This window comes from Phascolarctos cinereus, unplaced genomic scaffold (assembly GCF_003287225.1).
Source record: "Phascolarctos cinereus isolate Bilbo 61053 unplaced genomic scaffold, phaCin_HiC Scaffold_4;HRSCAF=312, whole genome shotgun sequence".
NCBI classification, from domain to species: domain Eukaryota; kingdom Metazoa; phylum Chordata; class Mammalia; order Diprotodontia; family Phascolarctidae; genus Phascolarctos; species Phascolarctos cinereus.
The window spans coordinates 547,019,400-547,039,054 of record NW_027555847.1 but is presented as its reverse complement, the minus strand read 5'-3'; the positions used below and the strand labels follow the sequence as shown (position 1 = coordinate 547,039,054).

The window sequence follows — 19,655 nt, the reverse complement described above, 5'->3', positions numbered from 1 at the left end:
AACTGCCTATGTGCCTTTTATAAACTTTAATTTATAATCCTAAAACATTAGGACATGGGCATCAAGAACCAAGGGGTTAGTTAAACTCATTGCTTTCTAGCTTTCTTATGTTCCTGTCTACTCCATGGCTTCCTGGAAGTTCTTAAAATCTCAGATTTGAGAGGGCCTCAAGGCCATCTAAACCTGTCATCTGAACAAGATTTTTCTCTGCAACATACCTAACCAAGGACTCATCTGGTTTCTGCTTAAAAACTCCGTTAAGTGGTGAACCGCTGCTTTCTGAGTCAGCGCATTCTATTTTCAGCAAGTTCTGTTTGTTAGGAAGGTCTTCCTTCCATCAAGCCTAAATCAGCCTCTTTGAAATGTCTTCCTTACTCTTCCTTTTAATACCCCCTGAAGCCACATAGATCAGATCTAATCCCTCTTCCAAATGACAGTGCTTCTAATACATGAAGAGAGCTAGCTTTCATATTCCCCCAAGTCTTTACTTTTCCACATGAAACATCCATCTTTCTTCAAACAATCCTCATATAACCTGATCTCCAGACATCTTCGTTGCCTGCTCTTAATACTATCCAGTTTATCCATGTTCTTTGTAAAATGCAGAGCCCAGAATTGACCACTACAATCCCTGAAGATGTTTATGTAAAGATGTAAAGATACCACTCAGCTACTTTTAATACATTTCCTTTTATTGAATTACTTCCACTGGGATCAGACCACGTGCCTAGTCCTTTTGCAGTGCCTATGTATAATTTCCTGTGTGTATCGATCTGAAGTATATCATAAAGTCTTCACTAAGAGAAACAGCATAATAGATAAAGGCCTGCCTCTGATATGTGACCCTGGCTAAATCACTTACCTCTCAGTTCTCTTGGAAACACCCTAAATCTAGGGAGTTTCTTCCTTCGGGAATTTCTTCCTTCAGGAATTCCCTGTACCAATGAAATCATTAGCCCAGTCCCTATCACCATTAAAATTTGGACCGCTTTAGTCTTTCATGGATTTTTCCTTCAGGCAGAACAATTACTCTTGGAATCCTTACCATTTGGATCTAATTGGTCTCAATTATATTTGGGGACCCAAAGACAGTGGCAGTTTGATAATAAATAAAATTGAATCATAAACAGCTTACTTTTAAAAGAAAATTAGCTTGCTCTTCAAATAAAAGTAAATCCTTTGCTTACAAACAGAAGTCAGAACTAGGAATTAGTGACAAACCTGTGCCTTTTAAGATCCTAGGCAGGGCTTCTCTAGGATGCTTACTTCGACAGGATGAGCCATTTGAAGGTTGAGCGTGCTGACATCTTTGGATGAGCTTACCAAAGCCTGTGTGAATATCAGGGATTGTTCTTAACTTAACTCTACCTCATTTTTGTGTCTAAGAAAGGATGCGGGTCATCTTACTGGATAGGATTATTGAGAATAATTATAAAAATACAGAAATCTTGTGTCACATCTTTTCAATATTTAAAACTCTTCATGGGGGATGGGAGGAAGTTGTAGGGGGTTTTTTTTCCTCTTTTTTGTGCAATCCATTGTCCAGGAGATTGATTGATTCATAGGATTATTAGTTGCAGGGTGGTTGTTTAAATTTAAAGTAGAAGCATTCAATGCCAGTAAGATCAAAGAAATTGAATTAGAAAATTTGACTTCTCCATCTACTCTGGCATTTATAGACTCTAGTCCACATGCAAAGCTTTTTCTTTTTTTCCTCTTAAATTTAAGCAGAATCCAAGTTCTGTCTAGCAATTTTTTGCAATCAGAAATAATAGAGGAAATGTCTTCCTTTTTCTCTACAGAGCTTCCAGGACATTCAGAACTCATGATCCCAGAAAGCAGGGCCTTTTTATCTAGCTTTATATTCTTTCTGCACAGTACCTCAGGTGTAGGGTCAAGTGCATAAATACTAGATTTAGCAAGAAATACAGTTAAGAGGCCACAAAGCCCACGTTTTCTTCAATGAATTTTTGAGCCTCTTTTTTCCATTTGGCCCATTTTGCTTTTTAAGGAGTTCTTTTCTTCAGAGAACCTTTGTGCCTCTTTTGACAAGCTGTTAATTCTCTTTTCACAGTTTTCTTACTTCACTCTCATTTCTTTTCCCAATTTTTCCTCTACCACTCTTATCTCTTGCTTTCACTTTTCCAGGAATACTTCTTGAGCTTGGGTCCAATTAGCATTTTTCTTTGAGGCTTTGGTTGTAGCTGTTTTCACATTATAGTTTTCTTCTGAGTTTGTGTCTTGGTCTTCCCTGCCACTGTAGTAGCTTTTTTGGTCAAGTTCTTTTTTTGCTGTTTGCTCATTTTCCCAGTATATTTCCTGACTTTGAACATTATGTTAAAGCTGAGCTTTGCTCATCAGGGGGTGCGTGCTGTCCCAAACTTCAAGCTTTTTCATGCTGCTGTTTTCAGGGCTAGTTCTGGGAATCTGCAAGTTGGTGTGGTATGGGAAGAGGTATGGTCATTGCTCTTCTGGTCTTCACTCAGTCCTTTACCAAAGAAGAACCCCTACTTCTCTGCAGCTGCAAGCACTAGTATGCCTTTTGACCTTGAAACTGTGACCATGTCCCTTATACTGTCCTGTAGCTGCAAATGCTAGTGCTCCTGTCTGCCTTGGAACTGTGACCAGGTCCCTGCTCCTCTTGTTAGCAATCACTAGTGCTCTGCTGTACCCTGAAATTGTGACCCAGAATTGCATATGGGCAATAAAGTTTCCCACCAGTCCCAGATATACCCAGTGCCAGCAAAAGGTCTCCTGTAATTTCTTTCTGATGAGTTATCTGACCCCCATTACCATCTCTGAACTGAGAGCTCCCATCACTGCTGCCACCACAATTACAGCTCTCACCAAGGCTGTCTCTGGTGCTGCTGCTGCCTCTTATGATGTGGGCCAGTGCCCACCCCAGGGTCACAAACTCTCCTGCCAACCTCCTAAGTTGTCTTAGGCTGGAAAAATATCCCTGATATGTCCCTGCTGCTTCAAAACTTGATTGAGGTGTTATTTTAAAGTTTTTTGGAAGGGAATGTTGGGAGAGTTCACTTAGGTTGCTGCCTCCTTCATCTTGTTTCTCCCCTCCCTCATCCGTCACCCCCAACAAAGCCCACCTTGCTTCACCTGTTACCACCAGAGGTCTCTTGAGTGGTAGAAGGTGTGTAGATTTGCCAATTACTGTAAACACCAAGGATCCCAAAACCCATGTATTCTAAACTTGTACGAAAGATAGTGTGGTGTAGTAGATAAGAGATTTGGTCTCAGAAACAAGAAGATCTGGGTTCAAGTCCTGCTTCTGATATATACCAACTGACTCCGGGCAAATAATTTAACTTCTCAGTGCCTCAAGCCTCAATCTAAGAGTCTAAATTGCACAACAGTTGCTGATCTATATAAGGAGAGGGATTTCCTCACTTAGAAAAATTTCAGATCAAATCCAAAAAGAAAATTTTGTTTAATAGATTTCACATCTTTTTTGTCTTCACAGGAATATTGCCTTGTGAGGGCACTTTTGAGAGCCAAATGGGGACAGGTTCTTAAGAGATGTTCAAAAGGGCAGAGGGGAATTTGGCAAAATGCTGTATGATATGTTTTCTGCTCTGTGGCAAGTTGCTGAACAAGATGATTTTGTTTTGTTGGGTTGTTTTTTTTTTTTCATTTTTAACTTCATTAACTAACTCTGTTGGGGTGGGGATGGGGGATTCTTGTATTTTTCTAGAAGCTTGGAAATGAAGCCTCTTCCCAGGACGTTTCTGCAACTGCTTTGAGCAACACAGAACGTTCAGATGGGAGTGGAGCAGGTAAATTAGGCTTTCTTTTTCTTATTAGGAAGAACCCTTACACTGATCTGTCATGGTAAAGGCATGAAAGAAGAGATGCTAGTGGTCAAAAAGGCAGGACGTAAGCCTTTGGGTGCTTGTGTTCCATCTTAGCTTCATAGAAAACTTCTTTTGGCCTCATAACCTCCCAGCCCTTCCAAGGACCAAACATCTTTCCCAATGAGCTTTGCTTTTTTTGCCTCTTCTCTGATGCAGGGATGATATTTCTTTTTAAATGTTACCTTCTTAACAGATTTTTGAGAGGTAGATTTTCTTTTACTTAAATACATTTGCTCAATTCCTGTGTCATTTGAGTTGTTTAAACAGAGCAATAACATACTAAGATGGAAAGCATTTGCGTATGATACACACCAGAAATTCAGTATTGCTATGATAATGTTAATGCTTAGTATGTCTACATTAGTCAATCGAACATTTCATTAAATACCTATTGTGTTGCCAGCTTCTGTGCAAGACACTAGAGACAGAAAGGCAAAAATGAAATTGTGCCTGCCCTCATAGAGCTTACATCCTATTGTGATAAAGCGATACAAATGTTAGGAGGTAGCTGGATTAGAGTTTTGTAAAATAATATTTCTAATCTAAAAGCCTTCACTTCCAAAAAGTGTGTTGAAAGATTGCCATCATCACATCCCTTCATTACTTCATTCATCCCAAGATTTGTAGACGGGCCTACTAATATAGCTACTACTTTTATTTACAATTATCTGTAACAGTAATTTTTGCATTCATGAATTATTTTATTACCATAAAAGAAGGGAAAAAAGATTTTAAAATCTGGTGTGCAGTAGATACAATCTTAAATTTGTATAATTATTAAAGAGCCTATTAATTGACTGAATTGATATATGTGGAATAGCACTATTGGGAAGTCAGTTGCCTTTTTTTTTTTTTCTGCTTTTTGGTGAGGCAATCTAGGTTAAGTGATTTGCCCAAGGTCACATAGCTAGTAAGTGTCAAGCGTCTGAGTCCGGATTTGAACTCAGGTTTTCCTGAATCCAAGGCCAGAGCGCTATCTACTGGGCCATCCAGCTGCCCCCTCAGTTGCTTTTTTTGTACAGCTTTTCAGGCTTTAGAATCTGATAGAAAATAATATCCAGGATTAAAAATGATAGCAAATTAGTTGTGTTGAATGGACCAAGTTTCTTATAGTGATTGTTGAAAATATCACTTCTAAGTTTGATATGTAAATATATGTACAAATATGTGTGTGTGTTTGGGAAAACATTACTTGACTTTAAACTCTTGACACTACCCCACTACAACCAGTTGTTCTGGAATTTTATGTAGCATGTATCTGTTTGCTTTCTAGTGCCTAAGCTGCATCCAGGTCTTCCAGAGAACCGTTTTCCTGCAAATAAAGGTGACTCCGTTGCAATAACACCAGAGAAAAACACCAAAATAGACTCCAAGGCGGAAGTCGGTATAAGACCTCGGAGTTCTTCCAACACACCTACCAGTCCCAAACCCCTTCTTCAGTCACCCAAACCTGCCTTGGCAGCACGGCCCACAGTCCCACAGAAACCAAGAACAGCCTCTCGTCCTGGTAAGGAACCTCACTTGCTGGTGAATCAAAATATGATGGAGATATTGGTGGTTCTTATAAGCAAGAGAAACTATAACCTCTGAGAAATATGCAGCATAGAGGCAGGCATCATGGTACAGTGGTAAAAGGCAGAGGATTTGGAGTCAGATCCCACTTCTGCCACTTACTGTGGGCAAACGACCTAACTTTAACGGGCCACATTTGCACGCTGGACATGATGGCCTCCTGAGTTCCACCCGGCTTTAAGTCTGTGAGCCATACAGGCAGTAAGCACCAGAGGCCGGAAGGGTCCTTGGAGAATTGAACTGGTCTCTTCACTTTATACTGAATCTGATTTATTGTCTAGAAGGGTGATGGTTAAACACGACTCATAGATAATATGTCTAGTGAGGGTACAAAGAGAAATCATGTGAATCATATCAGAAGCCCTGGAAATTATAGAGAATTCATAAAATTATATAACCTTGTTTCACCTTGAACTTGTTCTTCTTACATTTTGTGTGGCTACCATCTGTCATCACAACATGCATGGAAACATTTGGAACAAAATTGTAATTTGTGGCCATGCAATACAAGAACAGGGAGAATAATTTATTTTTCTCTTAATATCAGGTCACTGAACACTCCATATCCAGTCTAGAACAGATCAAGTGTCTTCAGATTGTGATGGTAGAGAAAATTCAGGACACATTAGGAGGAAGGAAACAAGCATTTATTACTTACCAGCTATGTGCCAGGCCCTTTGCTAAATACTTGACAAATAGTTTCATTTGATCCACATAACAACCCTGGGAGATAGGTGCTATTATTACGCCTAGGGTCACACAGCTAGTCTGTATCTGAGGTTAGAATTGAACTCAGGTCTTCCTGACTCCAGGCCCTGTTCACCATACTACCTACTTGAGTAGAAACCAATTTGATTTATTCCTTATCTTTCCCCTTCCTCTCCTCCTACTACTCTGTCTCCCACATGCCCCAACAAGCAAACATCTTAAACAGGGAGAGCTCTCTACCCCACTTGAACAAGCAGAGTAAATATGTATGGTATTGCAAAAAATAAATTTACATGTACATATATGTGAGTGAGTGTGTGTATGTATATTTATATATATGTATATGTATGTGAGTATGTGTATGTGTGTGTAGCAGTCAACATGTGAATTGTATGTTTACCAACCAATAGGCACATAGCATTTGTGTAATCTGGGAAGTACCACCATCCCATAGCCCCATTTTCAGTCTTCTCTTCTTCGCTATATTTCTCTCCCAGTTTTCTCTCATGTACAGTAGCCAACTTCATCACTTTTACTAAGCCACTATAGCCCATTAATCCCTTCCAAAACCCAGTGTGAAGAACCAAAATAATCACAGGTGGGAGGAAAGTGGTACGTTTATGATCTCCTAGGGCAAATTCTCTTGAACATCATTAAATTTCAGCCTAGATTTACTCCATTTTTCTTCCAAATAAGTTGGAAAATTCCTCACAGTGAGAAAATAGAATTAATTAGGAAAGATGCCCTGGGTTGTCCAGCATATAGAGAAGGTAGAAAAATGAGTCAGGGAGTTACTTTCTTTCACTGGTTGGCATGCAAAGAGAATCTTTTTTTTTTCCATTAAAACTGTATGATAAGATCACTGCTTTCAAGTCATTCTTATGATCATAATATTTATATAGCATCCTCATTCCTTGGATATGACAACAAATGAAGGCAGTGGATTGTGAATGCTAGACAGTATAAGAAATCAAACACTCTTTAACTTGGGAGCGAAAGGGAACACTTGGTTAATTTATACATCCAGTCATGTTCCCTTTCTGTGAGGTTGAGTCACATCTGTGCAGGGGTTAACCTTTTATAAAAATTTATCATTTTTGTCTATATTGTTTGCCAGTTTTATTATGCTGAGCTGAAATGTAAAATTTGACCTAAGCCAAAAAAAAACCCCACTGTTTTTGAAGTCATTTATCATAATCACTCTGTTGCCTGACTCTCAGATGATGAGAAAATTTGATTTGTCCATTTATGTTTCCATAGAGGATGTCCCAGATTCTCCAGCTGGCCCTGGTTCTCCTAAAGTTGCTTTGCTTCCACCTGTTCTAAAGAAAGTTCCTTCTGATAAAGAGAGAGATGGCCAAAGTAGCCCCCAGCCCACAGCAAGGTCATTTTCCCAAGAAGGTAAGATCAGCTCTTCTCTAGGTCTACGTTGCTCTGTTTCTTTCCTCTTAGACATACATGTCAGGATAAATAAATCAACACTGCAGTAATTAAACTGATTTCATATGGTTTGCCTAAGTGGTAAGTTCCCTCAGTTCAACTTACGGTGATATTACAATTTCTTGGTTTTGCAAGTTCTTGCCAAGAAGCATGTGTTTTATTAATAAGTTGGAATAAGTTGGACTTAGAATATAGCTAGAGGAAAAAAATTCTTTCTGACTGTTCACTGGGTTCTGCATTAGGGACCCCCTCGCAGGCCCATTCAGGAATGACCTCTAGGTAAATTATCAAATGTTAGTGGATTAATCTGAAATAACCACTTGTAGGTTTCTGGACCTCATTATTTATCAGAAAAGACTTCATAGGATAAGATCTAACACTTTTGGTTCAAAAGGTAGCACACACCCAGGGTCTGAGAGTTCCTTATTGCTTTAGATCCTCTCCCCAGACCTGGTGGTAAAGCTCCTCTGAGTCTCAGAAGCCACAGCATTCAACTATGCAAACAACCTCAGGGAGCATCTCTACTCCTTTTGCTATGAGTATTACATACATTTGCTATTATGTAAAAGGTGTAGTGGCTTGGTACCTTGAATGTCATCAGTCAAAGCAAGGGAGATCACTGTGGGCTATGTACAAGTGTTCTTTCTGGCTTCACTTAGAAGAGGGGTTTTGTGGGTGAGAGAGGGTTAAGTTTCTTCAAGCTCCTGTGATCTCCCAGGGTTTGACAAATCACTCCGTAATAATTGTTGGGCAAAATAAATGGTAAGGGGCAGCTAGATGGCACAATGGATAGATCACTGGCCCTGAAGTCAGGAAGACCTGAGTTCAAGTGCAGCCTCAGACCAAACACTTGACACTAGCTGTGTGACCCTGGGCAAGTCACTTAACCCCAATTGCCTAAAGAAAAACAAACAAACAAACAACAAACAAAAAAAAATAAAGTAAATGGTTCTGATCCCTGTTGTGTGGCAGACAACAAACAAAAAATAAAATAACACAAAACCTCCACCTTCCTGAGCCATACTGAATATTAAGTCATTTTAGGGGGTCTGGCCTCTTTTGGATAGAGGCCATAAAAAGGAAGACTTGGCTGAAAATCCAGATCTGGGGTTTTGACAGAAATCATCTAACTAATGAGCCTCAAAGAGAGCAGTGTAAGCCATTTGCACCCTTTATTTAGTGTGATTCACACTCCATGCAAGAGAAACTCCTAGACTGTTGGCAAGGTGACAATGACCTTGGCCACTTATGGGCATTTACAAACAACCTTTTTCTCTTCCTTTGAAAAAAATTCTTTTCTCTCCTTTTTTTCTCCCCACTTTCTATACTTGCTTGCTCTAAAACTGTATGTGGCCAACTTTGAGAACCTACAAAAAATAAATGGAAAATCTTGGTGCAGAGGAGGTGGGGCAAAATGGCCCTTTGTTCCAGGACAATTAAAACTTTGAAGTAGATAAAAGTTGGAAGTGTAGTTGTTGGTTTTTTTTCAATGATTAAGATCTTTTTAAATAACCTCAGTAACCAAAGGAGAGTCTACCCTCCCTCAGATGTCTGAATAAATGAAATAAAAGATGCCATGAGCATGGCCTTGCCTAGTTTAAAATGTTCTTGTTTCTTTTCCAGAAAAGTAGAAAATAGGGTGAATTGCTTCTAATGCATTTCAGGGGAGCTGGAGTAGGTGTTTGGATCTTTTCCCAGCAGCTATTAGTATCAGGTGGTGTCCTTTTTTAGGGGTACATGAAATCTTATTTTTGAGGCTGGATGGTGGGCGTGGTGAAGGTCAGCTGTTCAATTCACTGTTTTCCAGTCAGAATTCCAAAAAAGGCAAGTCACAGTGATTCAGATTCCCTTTGAACTTGAGGTATAGTACACTGAGAAAAGATGAAGTTCAAAAATAGATTTTAAACATAGGCATGTCAAAGCTAGTGAAACTTTCACTTAAAGGTTTCACAAATGCTCGTTATCAGATTTTCAGCTAGGGTTACCTGGGAAGTAGAGTTGCTTGTGAATAAACATTGCCTATGGCATTAGAAAAAAATTCCTAATTGTTCTGTTTCAAATTTTTTTATGCTTTCTTCATGCCAATTACTCCGTTTTCCTTGTTCTGTGCTTTCCCTTGGACTAGCATGCCCAACTAGTTTCTGAAACAGGTAAATTGCTGCAATTATTCCTGATTATTCCATGGTGAATGTGTTTTATTTATTTTTTATCCATTGCAGAATCAAAATGGAAATAGGATGCACTTTATAAGATTTTTGTTTTGTTTTGTAAGTAACTTCTTGGGGCAATCTCAAAGCACACCTCATTTTGCACTACATTTCCATAATGTTGGCTGTTGAATTCTGTAAATAACAGCAGATATGCCCAGGACTGAAACTATCTGAACAGATGGCCTGTTTCCCTTAAATCATGATAAGTGGGGTGGATAAGATGATATTAAATTTTTTTTAATATTAGCTTCCACACATGGGTTTATTTGACAAGGGGGTAAAATGAATCCCTTTTCCCCAGTAGAACAAACAGGAGATTATAACAAAAGAGATTCAGACCATGACAATGACAAGTTCACCAGTGGAGGAAAAAGATCTTCAAAACTGTACTCCACCACTGCGGAAGAGGAAGTGAATGCAGTTGGGCACAGGAAGTCACAGCCAACAAATGGTTAGAACCTTCAATTTTCATCTTTCATGGAACCAATGGTTAAGAACTGGCACTAAGATTCACATTTAGCTGCAAGGCAGTTCATTGTGCGCCATTCCAAGGGGTGAGTTTGGGATATGATTCAGATAACAGTAAGTATCCCTAGTACAGAAACACAATGCCTTCTTCCATTTTAACATCTGACCCCCCAAAAAATGCTTAGGAAAGAGTGGTTTAAAAAAATCTGAATTTGGTAATGTCAACCAGAGTGCTCATAGAGTAGTGGGTTTTACTGTGGGGAAGGAATGACTTATTGCTTGGCATCCAGTCTTCTTTTCAGATGTATTTGTTATTTTTAAAAGCATTCTCCCTGCTCTTTTCCTTTCTGCCCTCATTCTTCTTGGCAGAGCTGTAACTACTGTGAAGTGACTGGGCCAGGGCCTAGGGCATTGAATTTAGAGTTCACTAACAGCATTTGCAGCCTTCTGGCAGCATGAAAACGAAAGAGCACCTAGTTAATAAGAACAATTAGTTAAAATAGGAAGCTACCAGATGGGCTGGAGGGAGTTCTTCCGTTTCCCTATGCCTTCAAGTAATGACCTCTCCAGAAGCAAGTCTTACCCCAAAACCTTTGTCTCCCATATATAGACCATGTCCTCTACCCAAATGAAGGTGTACTTCATGCTCCAGGTGCAAAGACTTCCAGTTACTGTAATTGTCTTTTTAGATAATGGTCAGAGAGTCTTACTATAAAACTAAGCTTGAGTCTTATGAGCCATAGGGTTTTAAAGTTGTAAGGGACCTTAGAAGTGATCTCTTCTGCGACACCTAGGTGGTACAGTGGATAGAGCACTGGCCCTGGAGTCAGGAGGACCTCAGTTCAAATCCAGTCTCATACCAGACACTTGACACTTACTAGCTGTGTGACCCTGGGCAAGTCACTTAACCCCAATTGCCTCACCAAAAAAAAAAAAGAAAAAAAAAGAGATGATCTCTTCTGACCCTTGTACTTTATTGAGATCTATACAGGTAAATAACTTGTCTAAGTTCATATAGGTAGCAGGTAGAAGAGGCAGACTTTGAGCCTGACTCCTCTGACTGTAATTCTAGGTCTCTTTCCAAAGACAACAGCAAGGTAGCATAAGGGATAGAGTAATCCATTTGGAGTCAGGAAGCCCTGATTTCAAATCCTACCTCAGACATGTCCTAGCTGTGTGACTCTGGGCAAATCACTTAACTTCCACCTGGCTCACTTTCCTCATCTGTAAAATGGGGATAATAATCACACCTACCTCCCAGGGGTGTTGTAAAGAGCCAACAAAAAGCGCTTTGTGAACCTTAATGCATTATATCTAGCTATTATCACTACAACATAGCTTACCATATACTTTTGAGAATAGTGGTATAACGTAAGCTCCTTAGAAGAAAGGGATGACATAAAACTCAGTAAATAGTAATGGATCTAATAATGCCATGCACATTAGTCTGGATAGGACTTTTCTGTGACTAGTAAAATGGAGGGGAAACCCCAATTAGATTTCTCTCTCTTTCGGGACATTGTTTGCTCTTTAAAGTTCCTTCCGCATGGTGTCTTAGAATATGCAGTGTAAATGAAAGTCATCAAAAGGCTAGAGGAAGGAAAGATTTCTATGTAGATTTTAGTCCTTTATTATATGACTTTTTGAGGGAGATGAATACATTTGTTCACAGGGGTATGGGAAAGGAAATGTCCTTTCTCACTTGTTGCTATTTCTCATAAATATGGCTTGGAAAGTTAATGGCTGCCCCTTTTAAAGAAAGTTTTAGTTTCCTAGAGAACAAAGAGAGAAAAACAAATGTTCCTATGTTTGTTCATGTTTGAGCTTTCTTCAGAGGGCTCTAGATCATGAAATGAAACGAGTCTTTGCCTTCCTTTGCAAAGACCATTTGGTCATTACAAATAGGCACTTCAAATTTGGTCATCTCACAGGATGTCCTGTGGGACTGCTGCCCCACTACCATGTCTTTGATCTTTTTTTCTGGGATGATGATAGATGTGCAGTGAACTTATCCACTGCTGTGCCTGGTCTCCCAACTGACCTGTGGCACATATTCATAAGACATCTGATAGGAGTTAGAGAAACCGTCTGGACCCAAAAATCACTGTGAAATAATCACATGGTAGTAAAGACTTCAACCTTGGACTTGTTAACACTGTTTATTCAACAAGCATTTATTAAGCATCTATGTGACATGTACTGTGTTACTTACCAGGGATATAAAGATAAAATCAAAGACTGGTTTGCCCTTGCAAACACAGTTTCAAAACATCCAATAAGCCAGAAGTTAAAGAAGGCTTTGCCCCTCCAGGAGGAAAAAGCAAGCCCTATAACCTTAGTTCTTCTAATTCTAATAGTGACTATGTCCAAAGGTAGCACTTTTCTACAGGAGAAAACAGATAACTCTAATTATAGTTTATCTGTCTACAAGATCCTTTTTATTGTTAACCTTACTCTCTAAATCATCTAAGAGTCACAAAGGGACATCTAAGGACAAGTAGCTTTTCTGAAATAGCAAAAATCCTATTTATGGAATGTACCTATAGAATTAGTATCTGTACAAAATGTAAGTAAATTTTGGACATTTGCATTGAAATTACTGAACTAGCTTTGTTTATGGTCCTATGTATACAGAATGGATGACTCAAATTTTGATAGTTACAGCGTCTGTGATGAAATGAATGCACTTATGACCCTTTCACTTGCATTCTTTCTCTAAGGAATGAGTCAAGGTACTTTATAAAACTGAAAAGTAGTAGCCCTTCTGTCATCCAGAGAATCATTCCAGAGGTCACCTAGTAATGTTTTTGGTTGGGAGATGAAATAGTGAACATAAAGATGGGACTAGACTAGAATCAAGGAACAGGAGTAGGGAAAATGTTCTCTATAAAATATCACACACCTTTTGGTGTGTTCATTGATTTAATCACAATTTATTTGCTTTGCCAAATTCTCATTTTGAAACTCTAAATTCTGTAAAGCCAGTAGTTTCCACTAATGTCCAGTCACTTGGGGTTACAACCTCCAGATCATCCTTCACGCTTCATTCTCCCACACCCCCAACCCACGTACCCAATTACCAAGCAGTATTGATTCTTGCTCCACGACTTCTTCATCCTTCCATTCCCTTGCCCTCTCCAGCACCTACCCTGCACCCAGTTTTTCTCCATACATAGCCATCACTGTAATTTAGGCTGTCCTGTCTGGACTTGTGCAGTAGCCTCCTATTTGGCCTCCCTGTCTCAAGGCTCACCCTCCCTGACTCCACCTTCCACTTTCCTGCCAAAGTGATATTTCCAACAAACAGTCTGACCGTGACAGCTACCAGGAGCTTCCTCTTATATTAAATGCAAATTACTCTGGCATTTAAAGCCCTTCACAGCTTGCCTCCAACCTACCTTTCAAAGTCTATTATATATTCTTTCCCTTCATGCACTCTTTGATCCAGCTAACCTCACCTCCTTCTTGCTCCTCAGTGTGCCATCCCATGTCCTATCTCTGTGTTTGTGCATATGCCTCATCTCCTATCTCTCCTTTCCTCCATCTTTTAGAAGCCCTAGCTTCCTTCAAAGTGCCATTTCCTATACAAGGTCTTTCCTGAACTTTCCCAGCTGCTAATGCATTCCCTTCTGTGACATTTCATTTTTATCCGTATCCTTAGGGCCTAGCATTGTACCTGGCACATAGTAGGCATTTAATAAAGGCTTACTTAATTGGTTGTTGTCTAATTTTGACATGGAGGTGCCTCTGGGATCTTAAGGCTATGCCTGTGGAGGTCAAGCTGTATCAGTCTTCAGGTATGGGCCTGATCATAGGCTATGTATCATTTGCCCCAAGGCTAGTATAGTTAAGGTTGAGTGAGGTGGACCACCTGATTCACCTGCCCCATGGACAACATATTAGGGCAACCTAGAAAGATATGATGTCATTACAATATACAGTACATTGGTGAAGAGAGTGCTCATACTCACTCAGATGAATTAGGAATCTTTTGAAGTATTGAAGCTTAAGATCATTTGAAATTGGGTCACCTTATGGAAGCTGACTTTTTGGAAGCTTACTTGTTATGGCACCTTAAAGCATTAGCGTACTTCATTTTATAAGCACCAGAAAGGGAGTGATTTTGTTTAAAGAGTGGCAATTATATTTCTGCATGAATGACTTTCATTTGTTAGTGCCAGTTCCTAGCACCTGTCTAAACCTTTGAGAACTGAATAGCATTCTGCTTTCAGAAAAGAGTTTTGGGGTTCAGTTTTACAATTAATGAACAGCATTTAACAAGTCTTTTAAGCTAAGCTGCAGGTTGTCCCTCGGATAATGCTTTCAGCAGCTTTATTTTACACAAAACAATTTTTCTTATTCCCTTGAAACTTGAGCAGTATTTATGAAACATACAGAAGCTATTGTTCTCAAAGCGTGCCGCATATTGTTTTTCTCATGATTATTCCTCAGTTTTAATTGAGTCTGGCTATTTTAATGTTTATTTGACAGGTATTTGTATGCCAGAATATTTTGACTTCATTTATTGAAAATATTTCTGATTGTGTCTTCTGTGTGTCCTATCATTTTCTCTTTCCACTTAGCTACTAGCTACAATTTTTCATTATATGTTATGCTATTTCTTATAGAAAATAGTTGTCTTTGCTTGTATTATAAGTGAATCTTTGGAGAGGAAAAGGGGAAGCAAAAGACATCTGATGTTGAGGCTTTTTTTTTAACTTCCATCTGCCACATCCCTGTAATCAAAGTTGCCTTCTACAAATACTATTATTTGGGGTCTGACATTGGATTTCCTGTGCCCGGTTTCATTTCCTTCACAAGGACAAAGTTCCATTTCCCTCCAATGTCACCCTCAAGAGAAATGTAATAGCCTGATGCCACTTTGGCTTATTCTAGGAGAGATGAGCAAACAGTTCCTTTTAGGTCATAATAGATTTAGCTTTCTAGGATGTTAGTATATCATTGTAGTTTAATGGAGAGGAAAGGGAAAAATTTGATCTAAGGTTACTCAAGGAAAATATCTTATTGTTCCTTGTGAAATCTGCTATAACAGTGCAAAAGTTGGCCTTCAACTTACATATACAAAATCAAATCGTTTTGGAGAATGAAAGGTTCCATTTTTGAGCCTCTCTGAGGCCTTGATGGTATAGATGTGATTTGAATATAGATAAGTTATTTAAGTGTTGAATACAGTACACAGTTACTTAGTTTGCTTATCCATTATTTATAAATGTCTTTTTCTTCTTCCCACTGTGCTTGGGGCACACATAAAGCTTATAAACCACTGGAACAGTAACCTTATGTAGGAGGATTTATATCAGAGAGGCTTAATGAAAAAAATCTGAATTTAAAAAAATTTGAAGTAGAACTAAATTAAGTCAGGTTGACTGAGTAGACATCATCCAGAAACTAGTGAAAGATATGAAATTTAGATTCATTTTTTAAAAAGTGTTTTAATATAGGGCATTTTTATTTCAGGTATATATAATTAGTAATACCATCTGCTAACCACAGGCCTGCTGTGTGATCTTTAATAAATACATAACTCATTTGTAATTAGCATATTATATGTATGCAAATGGATATTGCTAAAATGCTTGAAAACAGTATCTTCCCTCAGGAGCAATTACCCTAAAGGTTTGTTTATAATATTAATTTGGCATAGTGAATTAACCTAGAAATCAGGAGCCCTGGTTCTAGACCCAGCTCTGCTACTGCCTGATTATATGATCTCAGATAAATCATTTGCCCTCTATCTACCTCCATTTTCCCACCTGTAAATTGGGGATAATAACACCTGCTATTCCTGCTTCTCAAAGTTGTTGTACGAGCAGAAGGAGATGGAGCTATAGAAACAGTTGAAGGTAATATAGACAAGATGTTACTAGCAAACCGTTTCTTCATAGCTAATGTCAGGGTAAACCAGCCTAGTCCTGACCAAATGATCACTGTTTCAGAATTAATAGAAGGATCTGAAGTAGTAAATCTTCTACTTAGGATAGATGTTAAAATGTAATACTGTCGTCTGAAGCTTAATACATAAGCCACTCTCTAAGAAGCATATATATTGGTACCAAATTCTGTTTTGGCATTTATACTCAGTACCTAGTTTACATCCCAGACCATGAAAATGGGCTTTTGTCTTCCCATCCATAACAGAGAAGGACCCCCAAAAGTAATGTCATTGACTCAATAAGAAAATCAGCCCTTTTGAATGAAAATAATAGAATAATGGTAATGATAATAATGGTAGCCATCCCTAGTGGAGGAGAGGGGGAGGATGAGAAGAAAAAAGTAAATTACATGATAACTTTATTATATACTTAAAAGGAATAGCAAGTTGTGCATAATAGATTTATAGTTTCATTTGCGATCTTTTTTATTATACTATGTTATGGAAATGTTTATTTTATTCTATAAATTAAAAATGAAATAAATAAACGTGAAGGGGAAAAGGAAACAGTAGAATATAAACTGATTGCAATCAGAGACAGTCTTACTTTTGTATCTGTGTGCCTCAAGCTTGCTACATAGTAGCCCCTTAACAAATGCCTGTTGGTTGATGGATAACAGAGAATTTTTAAGCCAGAACTAGTTTTTATCAGGGAGATCGGTGTGTAGAAGAGGGCTTTCGTGAGGCAATTTAGAAAGATAAATACTTTCGTCTCAGGAAGTAGTGTCCTATTATTAATCTCTGGCTCAATTAGTTTTAGTTGTATGAATTACATCATTTAAAAAAAATGAGTGTGGGCCATTTTACACAACATGAATTCAGTCCAAGAATCTTCCTCAAGCCAAAAAGTTAAATACAATGAAAAGTAAAACAAGATAAAGCCAATCTATCTGCTTTAGGGGAAGAGTGTTCTACCTGACTGGTTTTGCCCCTGCATCCTGCAATTAAAGTTCATTATGAGACAACAGATGCAAGAGAGACAGCTAGCTCCTTCTATATTTTAAATTTTAATAAAGCAATCATAGCTAACACCCCTGGTGACACCATTTCCTTGTGGCTAGATTTTATAATGTGTCTTCAAGATGAAGGTCAGTAATATTCATCTGCCTGCATCGAGTAGCAGGGGAGGCTTTTAGAGGTGCAAAGCACCTGGAGATAATCTAGTGCAATCCAACCCTGTCATTTAACGGAAGAAAAAGGAGACCTAGAGAAAGATCAAGTGACTCATCCCAGATCTCAATAATAAGAATAATAATAAGAAGGACTTGCATATCTTTAGCACTTAAGGTTTACAAAGTACTTCCCATTCTCTACTTTGTGAGTTTGATGATACAATTAGTAATGTATCCCTATTTTACAGATGAGGAAGGGGTAGAGCTTGGATTTCAACTCAAGGTCTTCTACTACTAGATCTAATTCTCTCTCTACTGTATTAGCTGCTTAAGAAATTAAAAGTTCTCAGGGCAGCTAGGTGGTACAGTGAATAGAGCTCCAGCAATGGAGTCGGGAGGACCTGAGTTCAAATGCAACCTCAGACACTTGACACTTAACTAACTGTGTGACCCTGGGCAAGTCACTTAACCCTGATTGCCTCACAACAAAAAAGAGGGAAAAAAATTAAAAGTTCTCTTTGGACATTGCCATTATATTGATTTAATATCTAAGAGCAACTTAAAGAATATGTAATATCTAGGGTTATGAACAACTTCTAAATGACTTTGATCATCCTCAGACTATAGCATATCCATTTTTTTTTCTTAATACTGTTTTATAAGTGGAGAATAGGGATGGAGGAGTAGCTTTTCTTTATAAGGATCCAAAATCTGTGGTCAACGTTGTGAGCCAAAAGTAGCCTGCGTTTGAAACTCAAAGGGCTTAAATACTCTTCAAGTCTTACTTCATATCATTAACTAAAAATTTAAATTCTCCTTTGGCTAGAGATTAGAACTTGGAGATGACCACAGCCTTGGCAAAGGAAGTCACAATATTGTTGTTTGCATCTTTGGCTATTAGGGCTAATGAGCCCTCACTTCCTGCACACTCTTTATTAGGTTAACTACTTAAATAGCCAAATGGAATTTGTGAACCTAATATTCATGGAGCCAGCCGAATAGGAGCTTCAAATGCATTTTGAAGGTTTTCCTGGAAAGAGGTGCTCAGTACTTTTGGGAAGCACTTGAAGCTAATTGAGGCAGTTCCATTTTTTCATTCAAAGCACACAAAACCCATGTTTATTTTTTTAGCTGAATGGTATCTATAGTCATTGTAAATAACCTTTAATAGCCTTTAATAACATGTACTGTAGTACAGAATTTAAAACACTTTCCCCAGGCAATGGAAACTATAGTGCCTTTTTCTTTTTTTGCCCTTTGGTTTTTGTAAAGACTATTTTGTCTCTTGCAGGACCTTCGTCTTTGCATGTAGCCAGAGCAAGAATTGATAGCAATTATACCTCTGTATAGACAGTGGTTCATGTCCTCGCTGGTATCTATTAATTCCTCATAGGTCCCATCCGCTAGAGAGTAATACTGAAAGATCAAATAATTGATAAAATATCCATCAGTAAGGTTAAGAGGGTCATGAAGACGCAGAAGATTTCTGTGTGTTTTATTTAGTATCCACTACCAAAAGAAACAATAAGTTCTAAATTATCTGCCATAGATCTAAAACAGGATATGAATAACCTTTCAGAAACCTTTTTAAGGACACTTTTACCCATTCCTCTCTGCTAGGAAATATTCAGTTCAATTCAACATTTATGGAGTGCCCACTGTATGCAATGCCCTGACGATGATGAAACAATGAACAAGTGAGAATAGCTCATGTTTGTGTTGTGCTTTAAGACTCATAAAGCACTTTTGTCACAACACCTGTGTGAGGTAGTTAGTGCAGCTTATATTACTCCCATTTTGCAGATATAGAAATTGAGATTCTGAGATGAAGTGACTTACCCATAATAACATTGCTTGTAAATGTCAGAGCTGGACTTCAAAACCATGTCTCCTGAAGCCTTCCCCTATACTCAGTAAGAGTTAGTCTCTTTCTTTAAAAACCTTTCAGCCTAATAGAAGAGGAAAGACTAGGTCAATTTCAGAAATATCATCTTCTTCCAACTTCCAAAATGTCACTTTTCCCCTTCTGGTAACACTTTGCCAGAGAATCTGAAGAGTTTTCCTGAGGGCTTCAACATGAGGGAGAGGTTATGTAAAACCTCGATGAATGTGTGGTTTAAATGTATGCCCACATTTGTTAATAGGAAGCTTGTGGAGGGTTCAGAACTTTTTTTCTTATCTTCAGGCTTAAAAGAAAACAAGCCCTTTACTGATAAATTGTTGCCACTAAAATCTGTCTCAGACTCTTCATGCTTGGGTGTCCCCATCTTCTACCATGAGTTGGCTAGCCATGCTGAATCACTGGCATCACCCTATAGCAAAC

The 19,655-nt window shown here is 38.5% G+C and overlaps 1 protein-coding gene across 5 annotated transcripts in view; it reads left to right on the top strand.

Annotated features, from left to right (window-relative positions):
* Positions 1 to 19,655, top strand: part of CARMIL1 (capping protein regulator and myosin 1 linker 1) — a 382,099-nt gene that overhangs the window by 361,371 nt on the left and 1,073 nt on the right. For 2 of the 5 annotated variants that reach the window (XM_020986867.2, XM_020986869.2), the window contains 4 exons: positions 3,710 to 3,791; positions 5,143 to 5,376; positions 7,410 to 7,550; positions 10,101 to 10,250. In XM_020986867.2, coding sequence (XP_020842526.1) covers positions 3,710 to 3,791; positions 5,143 to 5,376; positions 7,410 to 7,550; positions 10,101 to 10,250 — 607 coding nt within the window. The remainder of the gene's footprint in view (positions 1 to 3,709; positions 3,792 to 5,142; positions 5,377 to 7,409; positions 7,551 to 10,100; positions 10,251 to 19,655) is intronic. The other 3 variants (XM_020986870.2, XM_020986872.2, XM_020986868.2) reach the window with 2 other exon arrangements.